The sequence below is a fragment of the Polypterus senegalus genome, chromosome 10 (genome assembly GCF_016835505.1).
Source record: "Polypterus senegalus isolate Bchr_013 chromosome 10, ASM1683550v1, whole genome shotgun sequence".
Taxonomy (NCBI): Eukaryota; Metazoa; Chordata; class Cladistia; order Polypteriformes; family Polypteridae; genus Polypterus; species Polypterus senegalus.
In genome coordinates this window covers 166329943-166345360 of record NC_053163.1, presented here as the reverse complement: position 1 = coordinate 166345360, position 15418 = coordinate 166329943, and the positions used below count along the sequence as shown (strand labels likewise).

General features: G+C 44.5%; 1 protein-coding gene across 1 annotated transcript in view; it reads right to left on the bottom strand.

Moving 5' to 3' along the window:
- acbd6 (acyl-CoA binding domain containing 6) overlaps window positions 1-15418 on the bottom strand; it is an 89135-nt gene that overhangs the window by 25616 nt on the left and 48101 nt on the right. Inside the window, exons 5-6 of the mRNA XM_039767317.1 lie at window positions 15289-15394; window positions 9722-9811 (exon numbers count right to left, since the gene is read on the bottom strand). Of these exons, the coding sequence (XP_039623251.1) occupies window positions 9722-9811; window positions 15289-15394 (196 nt within the window). The remainder of the gene's footprint in view (window positions 1-9721; window positions 9812-15288; window positions 15395-15418) is intronic.

Here is a 15418-nt window from a genome sequence, read left to right as displayed (position 1 = left end):
GTGATTTTAATGTGAGTTCATATTAAAAACACTGAATGTATATATGTGTGTACAAATCATTTGTCATTTATAAACTTAGGATGACTTTCAACGGGATTGAATGCTTTTGCACCCCACTGTATCCACAATATTTAATGTCACATAACTGGTGCTGCCCGATTTCAAAGTAAATGACGTCACGATATGCCACTTCTAGAAGTCCCATTCCTAACTACAGCTTGGTGAGTCGTGGTAACCAGCCATAAAATGGTGTCACGGAAAAAAAATCCAAATATAACATTAATAAAGAACCACCTTTGTCCCAAATACAACATTTCTAAATGTTTAGAATCCCTAAACAAAGTGTGTTGAACCTCAGAAAAAAATATACTGTATACGCCTGGTGAAACGTTAGCCGTAGCATTGGTGTTGTGTATGTTGAGCCCCGTGTCCCATTTGCACATTTTGTTGCAGCCTGACCTAAACTCGTTTACATTCATTTTTCCCCAAACAAAATCTCAATACCCCAGAACGACAAAGTAAAACAGAAATTTTAGGAATTAAAAATAAAAACACTGAAATAGTACATTGCCACAAGTATTCAGCCCCTTCATTTACTACGCAGTTGAAGGCCTTTTGACAACAAAAGCAGCTGGGAGTCTGACATGATAAGCTTTACACACCCGAGTTTGGGCCGTTCTCCTCTGCAGATCCCCTCAAACTCTGCCAGGCTGGATTGTGGCTGTTGGTGGACGGCTATTTTCAGGTCTCTCCAGACTGGGTTCATGTCCAGGCTCTGGCTGGGGAACTCAAGAACATTCACAGAGATAACCCTAAGCCCCTTCCTGTGATGTCTTTGTGTGTGCTTAGGGCCAAAGTTTGGCCCAGTCTGAGATCCAGAGCACTTTGGAGAAGGTTTTCATTAAGGATATCTCTTACCTAACATGTGCGTCGCAGGATCACCTTCCAGGCTCATCACACTCCAGGAGGGGGCACTGTCGCCAAGTATCGTCTCTTTTCTGCACTGAGAAGATCCCCCATAATGAGGGCAATTGACTCCGCCCCTTCCATTTGGATTTCTATAAAAAGCTGACGGGGCAGCATTTGGACCAGAGCTGACTGCAGGATGGAGCTCTGCCATGCTAGACCTGCTCTACTGAGCAGCTGTGATCTGTTACCAGGCCACCACAGCCTTCTGTTTTGATTTCCTTTTGCACCATCGCTCATTTGGGTTTTCTTTCTCTGTCAAAGACACTGAATTAAAAGGGGAAACCCAACTGGCACACTAACAACGTTTGGACTTCTCACGTCTTCGATCCACCACACTGCACTTTTCTCCATTCAGCTTTCTCTCACTCCTGACTATTCTCCCAGTCCCTGATGCTGCCACCATCATGGAGTGGTAAAGCACAGTTAACGAGTGATGCCAGATGGTTCAACCCTGGTTTCATCAGACCAGACAATCTTGTTTCTCACAGTCGGAGTGTTCTTTAGGCACCTGTCTATAAACTCCAAGCGGGCTCTCATGTGTTGTCTGGCCGCTCTGCCACAAAGCCCATATTAGTGGAGTGTTGCAATGATGTTTGTCCTTCTTGAAGTTTCTCCCATCTCAACACAGATTCTCAGGAGCTCAGCCAAAGAGACCAGCAGGTTTTTGGTCACTGCTCTTACCAATGCCCTTCTCACCAGAATGCTCAGTCTGCCTGGGCAACCAGCTTTATGAAGAATCGCGGTTATTCCAAACATAATCCATTTAACAATCATGGAGCTCACTGTGTTCTTTAATGATCTCTTGGGCACGGCCATCAGCAGTGTCTGTCTGCGGAGAGAGTGTCGATCTCTTCGAGAAGTTTACTTACTTCGGCAGTGACATTCGTGTCTCTGGTGACTCTTCCTATGAAGTCAGTAGACGGATGGGGAGAGCATGAGGTCACTGGAAAGGGGTGTGTGGCACTCCTGATATCTGCAAAAGGACGAAGGTCCAAATCCTGAGGTTTCCTGTTTTGCTATATGGTTGCGAGACATGGAATCTATCCAATGACCTGAGACCAAGACTGGATTCCTTCATTTGTGTCTCTTTGTGAGAATCAGAGCAGCGGTACCCAACGATTCTCCAGAGTCCTGAATGAGGCTCATTACCTGCATTGTGAGGGACCGTCAGTTACGGCACTACAGCGCATGTGGCGTGATTCCCCGAGGGCGATCAACTCATTGGACCCTCATTGTTGAGGACCTGAATGGCTGGACCAGGCCAAGGGGACACCCGCATAACATGTGGCTATGGCAGATAGAGGATCATTTCCGAAGGGTGGGACTGGACCGCGTGTCTACCTGGGGGGTTGCCAACCTGGACCCCAAGCTGTTTCGTCATGTGGTAGGTGTGGCAATGCAGTGCATGCTCCCCAACCTTACCTGACCTGACCTGACCGGTGCTCTTGGGATCTTTCAACGCAGCAGAAGTGTTTTTGTTGTGTTGATGTCGTCTTCCTGAGATCTGTGCTTCAACACAATCCTGTTTCTAAGGTCTGCAGGCAGTTCCTTTGAACTCATGGTTGGTTTGTTGCTCACGTCGTGGACCTTCTAGAGGAAGGCGTGTGTGTCTCTTTCCTAATCATGTCCAAACAACTGAACTGACCACAGGTGGACTCCAAACAAGGTGTAAAAACTTCTCAACGATGACCAAGAGAATGGGACGCACCTAAGCCAGATTTCGAGTGTCATACCAAAGACTCTGAACACTTTTGCCAAAATGATATTTCAATTTTTATTTTTAATGATTTAGCAAAAATTCCTAACATCCTGCTGTCACTTTGTCATTCTGGGGGTACTGAATGTTGTTTGGTGAAGGACAAGTTAAGCACAAGGCTGCAACAAATGTATAAAAGTGAAGACATCCGAACGCTTTCTGAAGACGCTGTATGTAACTAGCAGCTGTCCCTTGTAATCACTATAGACAGTTCAATGACCATAGGTGACATCACTCACTCGCCAAAGAACTTGGCTCACATAGCACGGACTATTGAAAACGACTGCAATGTTAAAGATTTGGAAAAGAAACCCCTTATCTTGGTGCCAATTAAAAACCAACCTGCTGGAGAATCCACCCCGAAAATGTAGCATACCCCTGGCACTTTCAAAGTAAAGTAACGTGACGTGCAGACTCCCGTCATGAAAGTGAGAGAGAGAGAGAGAGAGAGAGAGAAAGAGAGAGATATCCTGGCACAGGAGGCACCAGGCAGTACTCTCGACAGTGGGCATCAGCATCCCGGCTCCTCCCACCTCTTACCATCCTTAGCATTAATTTCTTCCTGCACAGACACGCTAAAAAGGCAGCGTTAAGAGGTCCATGCCATTGCTGGAATGGCTGACTGGCGTTAAAAGGATCAGAAGGCTGGGCGCATCTAATCGAATCAGAGCCCCCTCGGCCTAGCGCTAAGTGTTAACCTTGCCAATCAGAGTGTGAGCGGCAGCGTGTCGGCACGCATTAGCGCCTCGCGTGTCCTTGAACCGGCGGAGCGTGTCGCCTCTCTCTGCTCCCTGATCCCCTGCACCGGCAGCCCTTAATTCAATTAGGAGGACTCTGGAGGACAAGGCGGGCATCAAGTGGCAGGCCTGACAGGAGCCAATATCCTTTTCACGAATCAAAGGGAAGCTCATTGGATTAAAGCTATGCATGACGGACTGACAGGTTGAGTAGTGCTTTTCTGGGCAGGACTCAGCACTGTGTGTGCCCTGAACAAAGGCAGGGGGCGCCACTCATCTGCGGGGGAAAGAAAAAAAAACAGGAAATCTTCCCTTATGCTGTCTGGCCTCCTGTCTCCTCAGCAGCGCCACCACTGGCAAAGTGGCTGAGGCCCAGTCTGCTACTCTGAGCGGATCTTGTAAGAACTGGAGGTTCAGTACAACTAACAAAGACGCCAGACCCAAGTGAGATGGCGAGTGAGACAGGAGTGTAAAAGGACTTTGGGTAAAGGGGGCACAAAAGTTGCAGGAGCCTGGAGATGACTTTCTGACAATACAGTAGACCTGGTGAGGTGTGGGGCTCCGACACCAAAAGGTAAAATCGCCACCAAATCCCACAATCCAGACTTTCGGTGTTCATCTCCATAAATTTGGGAGGAGGACCTTGTCTGACTGACCTCGAGACACAGCAGGCATCCTCTGTGCCCCCGTGGAAAGAGCTGCTTTTCCTTTTATACCTCCCGGGGGACGCCTCACATTCCATTAAGTAATCTAGCAAGGGCAAAAGTAGCAGAAAATTAACATCCACCGGGCTAAGGGACTCAAAAGCTCATGGATTTTCAAAAGAAAAAAAAAAAAAAAAAAAAAAAAAATCAATCACAATGCTTGTGCTGATATAGTGCCCACACATTCGAAGGAGGAAAACCTTGGGTCTGCCGACAAGTTTATTTTTCAGCAATTGATATAAATTAAAGAGAATAAATTATTTTGAGTGTTAAATCTTTTATCCAGTTAGCAGCCTATGGCAGCGAGGACAATGAGAACAGATTCTGGCACTTAGAGAACTGACAGAAAGGATGAGGACATTTGACTTTATACAATGCTTCTACAGAAATTCACAACAGTTGTGCCGTGATAACCAGGTGGCACTGTGCCCAGCAGTGCTGCCTCATAACTCCAGAAGTCTGGGTTCATACCCGACTGTGTGAAGTCTGCATGGTTTTCCTCCAACTTCCTACTGATGGGAGTGTGAATCCTGTACCCAATGGCGGCCTGTGTAGATTTTGCTTAATGCCCTTGTGCCCGTGGGGGTATTTCATATTGTCTCACATATCAGCAATGATGTGCCGGTAGATTCCAAATTGCTGCTGCATTAATATACACTCACTGAGAAAATTATTCGGAACACCCGATTATAAATGCAATTATCTAATCAGACAATCAGGTGGCAACAGCGCAATGCATGCAGTCCTGCAGAGGCAGGTCAGAATCTTCAGCTCATGTTCACATCAAACACCAGAATGAGGAAAAAAAAATGCAATCTCTGAGATTTCAGCTGAGGAAGAAATATTGTTGGTACCAAACAGGCTGGTTTGAATATTCCTGGAACAGCTGATCCCCTGGGAAAAGTTAATTAGTAGCAAAAACAGGTCACTAATTAAGAAAAAGGGTTAACAGAGTGAAAACCTGCAGCCACTGCGGCCCACCAGGACCGGAGTTGGGGATCCCTGCCATACACTCACTCATTCGTTCGTTCCGTTTACGTATAGTGCCTTTCACAGCCTACCTGCTGAGGTGGTGATATGCGCACAGAGCGCAGGCAGCAGATGCGTTCAGATGTAGAAGTGTAACTACATCAACATTTATTAAAGCCTTGGCGCGACACACAGACCAAAGTTCCTTTTCTTTGGCCATGATGCAGTCTGTGCGAGTAAAGATGGGGGCCTGATGGTGCCCATGTTTTGAAAGTACTTCAAATGCTGTTTTCCTATGGTGCCCACGCAAAAGTCCATCTTGCAGTCATTTTAAGCCAACAGCAATAAATATGGACTGCAGCAGACTCCACTTCCAAAGCGACCCTTGGCATATGACATTTCACAGCCATCTTTCAGCATTAAAATGAGAAATCTTCAATTCAAAAGACACAGAAAGTTAGCAGGCAGCAGCATAACAGCAAGTAACGGGGAGAGTGGAGCTTGGGTTTGTTGAGTGAGGGGTCTCAGTAAAGACCACTTTTCATGCCTTTGTTTTGCCACAGAACAGTACAGAAGGTCTCATGTCTGAGTGTGTGCTACGGCAGTGGAGAGAAGAATGGAGAATGTGAAAGGCTGCCCTTCTTTTTGATAACGTGCCTTTCTTTCACATCGAGTGCCGACACCACAGGTAACGAGGCAGAATCCTACCCATTATTCACGTGTGTGAAGACGCTTCAGTTGTTACACAATGCCCTCAGAGGATGAGGTGTCCGAATGTGAAGGGCTGCTTTTGTGCTTTACCGACTGATGCATCCCTTGGCTGAGGATAACAGAGGCCCTGCCTATGGCTCCTTTAATATCCGTATTAATGAGAGCAATAAAGAACAGTTTTCTGACCTCGCAGCTCGGCACGCTGTAGATTTATTCGCTTGGAACCTTGGACGCGTCCATTATTATGCGCAAGGCGGCTGAGCTGGGGCTTTGTTATTGGAAAGTACGAGCAGCAGAGTTATGACGAATTCTCAGGGAGATTTTTTATGACTGAACCATTTGTTATGGGTTGTAGAGCTGCCGTAGTGACACTCCTTCACAGGAATTCCAATCAGCCTTTTCTTGCTTGTTGGCGAGGGTGGGGGATAAGATTCAGGGGTCTTGATTGTGGAATAGAGGGGGAAAAAAATGTTTCAGCTTGTATCGAGAAAATAACAGAGTGAGCTTCTTGTTTTGAAATTGCAGTCATGGTGCCAAGCGTGGGCACGATTGCTCAACACCTGCTGCAGCACTGGAAGGAAGCCAATGTGATATGCAGCACAGCCACTGGAGTTGGCAAGTTTGGGATGCCAGTGTGTACATCTAGGGGCAAGAAGGGCAGGGGTGTTGGTGCTTACTGTTCTTTAGTCCTGACTCCATTTTTTTTTTTTTGGTGAACTCAACAGCTTCATTTTTTTTCCCTGCCAATACTGATAAGCTCAGTGTCAAAGACTTCTGACTAAACCAAATGATTGCAAACAATATAGAAAGCATAATTCAGCATTGTGACCCATGTCTTTGTTCCCTCGATGGGCACTAAGAGAAGGCTGCTATAATCACAATGCTAAATGTACTGATGGCAAGAACAGTAACTGGCAAACCGGTATTAATGGGAACCAACAGGGTTAGTGAAACCTCCGCTAATAAGGAACACAAGGGTGACCAACCCGACAGTAATGAGAATCCTGAGGGCTCTGTAGTAAAGTGGACTATGAGGGCAACTGACACGACATGGGATAATTGTAATAATTAATGTACTGATGGGTTAACAGGTACACAATATGGGAAACTGGCACCCTGTATTAATAAGGATCAATAGAATTACTGCATTAACGTGGATCACAAGGGTGACTGGTATCCATTAGTGATGGGGATCTCAAGGCAGACCAACACCCATTAGTAATGTGGACCATGAAGGTACCCAACCCCCATTAATAATGTAGAGCACAATGGTGCCCAGTACCAATTAGTAATGTAGGGCATGAGGGCGCCCAACTCCCATTAGTAATGTAGGGCATGAGGGCACCCAACTCCCATTAGTAATGTAGGTAGGGCATGAGGGCACCCAACTCCCATTAGTAATGCAGACCATCAGGTGCCCAACTCCCATTAGTAATGTAGGGCATGAGGGCAACCAACTCCCATTAGTAATGCAGGCCATGAGGGCACCCAACTCCCATTAGTATTGTAGGGCATGAGGGTACCCAACTCCCATTAGTAATGCAGACCATCAGGGCACCCAACTCCCATTAGTAATGCAGGGCATGAGGGCACCCAACTCCCATTAGTCATACGGACCAACAGGGTGCCCAACTCCCATTAGTAATGGGGACCATGAGAGTGACCATCAGTCCATGGTAATGAGGATGATATCATGAAGTGACTTGCACCTAGGAATTAGGAACATGAGGATTACTAGAAACCTGTAGTAATGGGGGTCTTGAGGGCAACTGGAACCTTGTAGTTGAAAAGGTCATGCAGACCACTAGTGTTGCAGTTACAATGCTGAATGCCAGGATGTGAACTGTACCCTACAGTCTGTGTGAGATGTGTTAACCTGTTGATTCTTATTCAGTGCGCCATCTTATCTTGCTAGTTGTTACCAGGGTGTGTGTGGGCTCCATCCAGTCCTTGTCCACATTTCTTCTTGTCTTATGTTTTTCATTTTATTTTCAGCCTCTTCCCAGGATCTCTTACTATGTTTTAACACACATTGCCATTTGACTGTTTCAGGGAGGCAGAATCTACACCATCAGAAAGCGGTGCAACCAGAAACCTGTGAGGAGCAGTACAGTATATGCTCATGTTTACAAACTCGCACCAAAGCAAATCATTCCTGCTACCGTGCATGTTACTGGAGTGTGTGAGGAGACCCATAAGAATAGTCTGCCATCCAATCAGCAATTTTCATTCGTTTAAGTTGCACTGTATTATTTTTACATTTTATTAAGTAGCATTTTGCCTATTGTTCCAATTCCTTAAGACCTCCCCCCCCCCACACACACACACGAAAGATGGAGTCATATATTTGTTAATGTATGTTTGTCTGCCTGTGACGTTCAGAGGCTCCCTAAAATAACAGACAAATCACCCCCCCCCCCCATTGACTTCACGCGGCTGCTGGAGTTTACTTGCTCAACAGTTGCGCAGCAGCAGCAGATCTCAGAACTCGGCTGTCATGGTCGCCGTCTTCCTACTGTCTTCCATAATCTGTCACAATGAAGCGCCGCTCACAGCCTGGCCGGATATTTATTACTATTGATCCCTCTGGTCCCCGCCAAAGACTTTTGTTCTCTCGGCTTGGGACTTTGACCTCAATTAAGTTATGAATTTCAATCCGATAGACTGCAGCGCTTACCCTGGCCGCTCACTCTGACTGGATTAATTAGAATTAGCGGACCTGGGAGTCGCCCCCACGCGCCTCATGGATCATGTTGTTTTAATAATAAATAAAGAGCCAGCGGCAGCGGACAAGGAAAGGTTCTTGAGAGATTATTCATCCCAAGGCAGAATTTACAACCTGTCAATACCAATTCTGGTGGCTCCGTTACCCCACCTCACACCAGCACCATTTTGTGCTGCCATCCCAGCAGCAGCGCAGACATGGCCAACCGCCTTTCCTGATGTGTTTATTAGCAGACAGCACAAGGGAGGTCTCCAGTAGCATCAAAAACATTGTCACCACTGCATTACGGCAGGTTTGCCGGCTTTGAGGCAATCTGAGCTACGTACGCTGTGCCAGCTCTCATTAATACTAATCTCTCCACTGGAGAACATTACAAGACATTACTGAATGTCCACTTTAAACAACAGATTCATACATTGGCTGTTAGTGTGGGACCTTTGCCTTTCTGTCACATGCGTTGCTGCCTTTAACAGGTGAATCCCAATCAAATCTTCATGTCACCCAACCAGCACATTCAAACCAAGCCTTGTCTGGCATCCATGCCCTTTCCTACCTTAAAGAATATCTTGCTCAGAATCTGTCATCTGCCACCTTTATTCATTCCCCTGTGTGGCTTTCATAACTCAATTTTTACCAGAAAGATGTTCGACTCCCTTTGGACAACCTTTTGCCCTCACTTCGTTTCTTGTTTCCCAGTCGTGGCATTATCAGCTGCTATACTGTGGAGGGCACAACGTCTTGTGCATTTTTAACAAATTCATGGAAAGTTTCAGATCTGTCTGTCCGCACTCCTCTACTTTTCCTAATAATGTTTTGAAGCATCTTTTCTTAAGCTTTCATCTAGGCAATGACTGCCATATAGCCAGGCTCCCGTGTCATGCACTCTTTCTAAGATGCGTTAAGCGAAGCAAGAGCAGAAGAGAAATGACCAGCAGACAGACTGCTTTTGCGGAGCTGCCAGTCCGTGTAAAAGGCGTCTTTAATCAGGAGACGGCACGGAATGGTCACCCATTTAGGTCAGGCTGCACAGAGTTCCACATTTCTTTTTGATACTGTACGGACATATGCTTGGAGACGCACAAATGCTACAGTGGTACTGAGTAGAATGTGTGTGACAACAGCATATGACGGCACATACGAGGCTCCTTACCTGGCTGTTAATGTCCGCGTTATTCTGGAGAAGCATGGACACAAGGTCAATGTGCCCTCGATCACAAGCCCAGTGGAGGAGTGCTCTACCCTGTGGATGAAAACACAAGTCAGTCACAAAACTAAAGTCATACAGGAGGAAAATCACCTCAGTCCCCGAGTGACTGACCCCGTTTATGGAAAGTAATGGACTAAATTGACCTGTACGCCAGTTTATGGGGTAAAGTTCATTATTATGTCACACAGAGTGAAAGGGTCTATACCAAGAGTTCCCAAATTGGTCAATATCGACCCTCTGGGGTCGATCTGAACTATCTAGGGGTCGATAGTTTCAATAAAAAGAATTTAGGGGTCGACGACAGCAAAAATAGACCCCTTACTACTGCTATTTGTTTGTTACTTCAAAATATCTATGATTTCAGTAGGTACCTAATTAAGAAGTAAAATAATTCAAAAAAACTTTTTTGATAAAAACACATTACATACCAAACTTGCGAACGAAAAGGATAAAATGTGTCATTAAGAGAGTCACACGTAAGGATGCATGAAAATACACGTATCACAAACATGTCTGTGCATTGTCTTATCGAATGTGTAGCAACGCTACTGGTAGTTAGAACTGCATCTCCCAGCAGTCCTTGCGTGGGCTGTTGGGGTCAAAGGTGGCCAGAGGGGTTTAAAAAGAGGGCAGATGTCAGGAAAAAAATGGAGAGCCGTTTTTGTTGTTGTTCGTTGTGTGTTTGTTGCATTTATCTGTCGGACTGCCTGCCTGCTGAGAATTCTGCCATATTTCATCATTGTGTCCGTTTGGATCGTCTGTCTACCTGTGTACTGAGGACTGTGTTTGGATTCATTTGCTTTCCCACAAGAAAAGGAGCACTCCTGAACCATCCATCCATCGTTACCTATTCAGCAACTACAGGTAGGACTGTGTTTTCCCTTCCCTTTCAACATACAGATCGCTGGACTTAATCTCGTCACCTCTCATTTCATCCGGTTTGGTTTTTCCATGGACTTTGCAGTGTGGCGTTTGTGTTTATATGTTAAATGTAATATCGCCGAAGGGGTCAGGGGTGGTATTTTTGTTTTCATTTATATTTCATTTCATTATATTCTTTAAATTTCCATTAGTTCCCAGTGTGCTGTATTCTCTCTGTGTTTGTGAGTGTGTGCGGGTCGAGCCAAGGCTAGGAACGTCCTTGGTATCCACTACAAAAATAAATAAGTCACCGTCATTTTGACGGTGTGAATCTTAGCGGCCCCTGACTGCTACAAACGTATCAAAGCAAGTGCGGACATGAAAAACCGCTGCATGTCCGCACTTGCTCGCGGTGGGACGAGACGACGGATATTCGATATTAACAGAATCTATACTGTACGGTCATGCTTTCATAAAATACTTTTGTTTCATGTGACACTTATTTGTGATTTGAACTTTGAATATATTTATTGAGGACCAGTACTACGAAAAAGAAATTCAGGATGACACAGTTTGTTTATTCAAGTTTGAACAAAAATCTTCTGTTCCAAGTACATACTTTATTGGTTTCTTTTTTTTTTTTTATCACAGGGCTGTCGAAATTGTTTGTTAATAAAAGTTTTTATTTCTTCAGATAATAAATATGACTGAACCAAAAAAAGAAATGCAGACAGTACAGCTTGGACTATTTGTACTTATTTTTAATTTACATATTTATTTCATAAATGTCAAAAACGTAAAAAAAAACTCTGCTCGTATTTTTTTGCTTTAATTTTCGTTAGCGCAGGATTCGATATTAAATGTTGCACAAGATAATGCCATATTCCGTAGTCTTTTTATCTTTTTCAATCATTAATTACAAGTGATTAAAATGAAAAGTTTGATATCTAGTGAAATATTTAATATTGAGTACTGTACAAATCTATTACTTTGAGTAAGTAAAATAAATGACTAGGGGGTCGACGGTATTAAAGGTTTTTGGTAAAGGGGTCTGCGGCCGAAAAAAGTTTGGGAACTCTTGGTCTATACTATGAAATAAAGATGAAGTGAATGACAGTTTTTGTCTATTCTGCTTTAGTGTGTACTGTATTCTTATTTTCTTACTAAACCACCTGAGCGCTTTAAGTAGACCCAACAATGCAGACGAGCTAAAGGCCGCCATCAAAGCATCCTGGGCTTCCATAACACCTCAGCAGTGCCACAGGCCGATCGCCTCCATGCCATGCCAAATTGATGCAGTAATCCATGCAACAGGAGTCCCGACCAAGTATTGAGTGCATACGTACATGGACATACTTTTCAGTAGGCCAACATTTCTGTATTAAAAATCATTTTTTCTTATTGGTCTTGTGTAATATTCTAATTTTCTGAGATTCTGAATTTTGAGTTTATATTACCTGTAGGCCATAATCAGCAAAATGAAAAGAAATAAACGCTTGAAATATGTCACTCCATGTGTAATGAATCTATGTAATATACAAGTTTCACTTTTTGAACTGAATTACTGAAATAATTTAACTTTTCAATGATATTCTAATGTATTCAGATGCACCTGTAGGCACCGATTGCCACAAAAGACAGGAGCCGCTTGACTAGTGAATGCTCAGGTCGGTAACCTGCCTGAAACCGCTCCCCGTATTCCACATGAAACTATGTGCTGATGGCATGCGACTTTTAATCAAACAAAAGCAGAAGAGTATTAACGAGGAGGCTGCTTTTAATGATGTTCTATTTTTGTGATGGATCACACCAAAGTGCTCCTGCATTATGAGGGATCAGCACATCAGCTCAAATCAAAATAAAGTTAAACCTAAAATTACTTTCTGGCACAAACGCATGGCTTTCTATTTTCTATTGAAATGTTTCTGGAAAGCAGCCCAAGTCTAGCTGGTTGTAAACCATAACAACGTTAGGAAAAAAAAGGAACACTTCTGAAATGAATATTTACTGAGCTTCAGCTAGTAGGGCTTATCAATCAAGGCAGCTGGTTACCCAAGTCCGTGCCCAACACATGACTAAAGTGCCAAGTACTGCCCAGCAAAAGAAAATCTGCGTCAACCCCACCTTGTCTCTGACTTTTGCAGATCATTGTTCTCTTGTTATGTAGATAACATTTCCATGCACTTGCCCGAAAATACATGTTTGCTGATGGCCACTGGGAATGCTATGTGAGGAAAATGGAGCTGGAGGGCAAAGAGCCAAAGGTGAGAACATGCATGGTGGAGCACCTGAAGAAGTGGGCTTATGCAGAGTACAAAGGGGAAGCATGCAGATGGGGGGCCTAAACAAGGAAGGACCATCGTGAAGAAGTTAGAGAGTGCTGAATGAGAAGAACTGGGCAGAACGACAAAGGCAAGGTGGTTGTGTGAAACAGGATGCTAGACATGGAGGAGGTGCACCTGAAGCACAAGAACTACAATGCTGGCTTCCAAGTAAGAAAAAAGGTGCAAGATAAAATGAAATAATAATAATAATAATAATAAGACTTTACATTTATATAACAACTAGGGGGTTCCCCCCCAGCCCTCGCTCCATGCCAGTCATTTCACTTCTCTGTTGCTCCTGTTGTGAAGAGGGGGGCTGAATGCACCCCAAGGAGATGCGGTCGCTCCTCCCAAACCCCTCCTTAAACGGTGATACAATGGGGAAACAAATACAGGTTTTTTTACCTCCTCTTTGCTCGATCAGCTGCTGGTGCTGCCGTGCCGCATGATCTGCATCTCGCACAGCTCTTTGAACATTTAAAAGCCTGTAAAGCAGCTGTCCTACTCTTTGTCTTTTTATTTCCGGCCCCAGGCGGAAAAGTCTTGGCACAAAGTCTTGTCTTGCGGGATGCGAGTTCTTGATATTTTTTTGTTTATAATTTAAAAACGGAATAGGAATCTGAAAATCTAATAACATCACATTAAAGTTCAATAAATTCTGAAAAGAATGACACTAAACATATATATGTAGGTTTAAAAATAAGTCCGATTTGAAGCATGACAAAAAAGTCACATAAAATTGTTGCACTTTTAGGCTTAGGATTTCTCGCTATTATAAAAAAAAAATCTTGGAAGGCTTGGAAGGAGACGAGACGTGATTTTCTCTGAGACACTTTAACGTCCTGCGAGACAAGGCAGTGAGACAAAAGGACAGCTGCTGTACAGGCTTTTAAATGTTCAAAGTTCACGCAGCATGGCAGCAGCAACAGGCCAGCAGCTGATCGAACAAAGAGGAGGTTAAAAAAAAAAATGGGAGGTATTTGTCTCCCATTTTGTCAACGTTTAACAGGGGGTTTCAGAGGAGCAACCGCATCGCCTTAGCATGCGTTCAGCCCTCCTCTTCACAACACGAGCGGCAGAGACGCGAAGTTACTGGCGTGTAGCACGCCCCTTGGGGTATGGGGTGGGCAAGCAAAACAAGCAGGGGGGGCAAAGCACCCTAGTTTGTTTATATATATATACACACACACACACACACACACACACACACACATATATAGATACATACATACATATAGTAGATTTACTGAGTGTTCAAATTGCTTTTTTAGTGAATGGGGAGCCACTTCTACCATCACTAATGTGAACCATCCACCAGGGTGATGCCACGGCAGCCATTTTTGCACCAGTATGCTGACCACACATTAGCTATGAGATGGTGAGAGACAGCCAATTAGGAACAGGAGATGATTAGGGGGCCAGAATAACTAGGCTGAGGTGGACAACTTTGCCAGGATATCGGGATACCCCCTACTCTTTACAAAAAGACACCCAGGGATCTTTTATGACCAGATAGAGACCAGGGTCTTGATTTTCCATCTCACCTAAAGGACGGTGCCATGTTTTATAGCACTGTGTCCCTGTCGCTGCATTGGGATCCACATTCAGGCCACAGAGTGAGCACACCCTGCTGGTCTCACCAAAACCTCCTCCAGTAGCAACCCAAGCTTTCCTAGATGGTCCACCACCCAAGTACTGGCTGGGCCCAAACATGCTTGGCTTCTTCTGAAGTGCAGGTGGAGTGTGCAGGCCTGTGATATGCGGTAAATGCAAAAGAATGGGCAGTAGGGAGCTGGAGTCGTACTGTACTGTATATCTTGCATTATTCTCACCTGCTCACTTTTTAAGGACACCCTCTGCAGGAGACTTTGATTTCCATGGGCCCTTCGCGGGTATTCTTTTATTTATTACTAGACTTGATGCCAGGTGATAATATGAAGTAAAGCAAAATAATTCAATAAATTACCAACCAGCTGTACCTGCTCCTGCGCACAAATGGAGGAAATGATGAATGGCAGGAAGAAGATGCCACCGCAGGCAAAGGTGACCACCGGCAGCATGTGAAAGAGAATCCTCAGTGCCCTCTGCTGGTAGCCTCATGTGATCCACTAGGAAACCACACAAGTCTCTTGCATTTAAGCTCATTTTACAAGCCACAACCAAAGCTTTTAGGAAGGCCTCAAAATTTTGCCGGTGCATAGGTGAAGCAGAACAGCCCACTAAACTGTCACAGAAACACAGCCTTGAGATTTTAAACTGTCCTGCCCCCTGAAACACATTCTTAAACAGCAGCCTCCTGCTGCTGTGCCGTGCAGTGCTACTCACCTCCTCGTCTTTAAGATTAACATCCACCTTCTTTGAATTGATGGCCCTGGTGACATATTCAATGTTATTTTCCCGGCAGTAATCAAATATATTCTTGTCTTCTTCCCTGAAAGAGGGGGAGAAAAAAAAG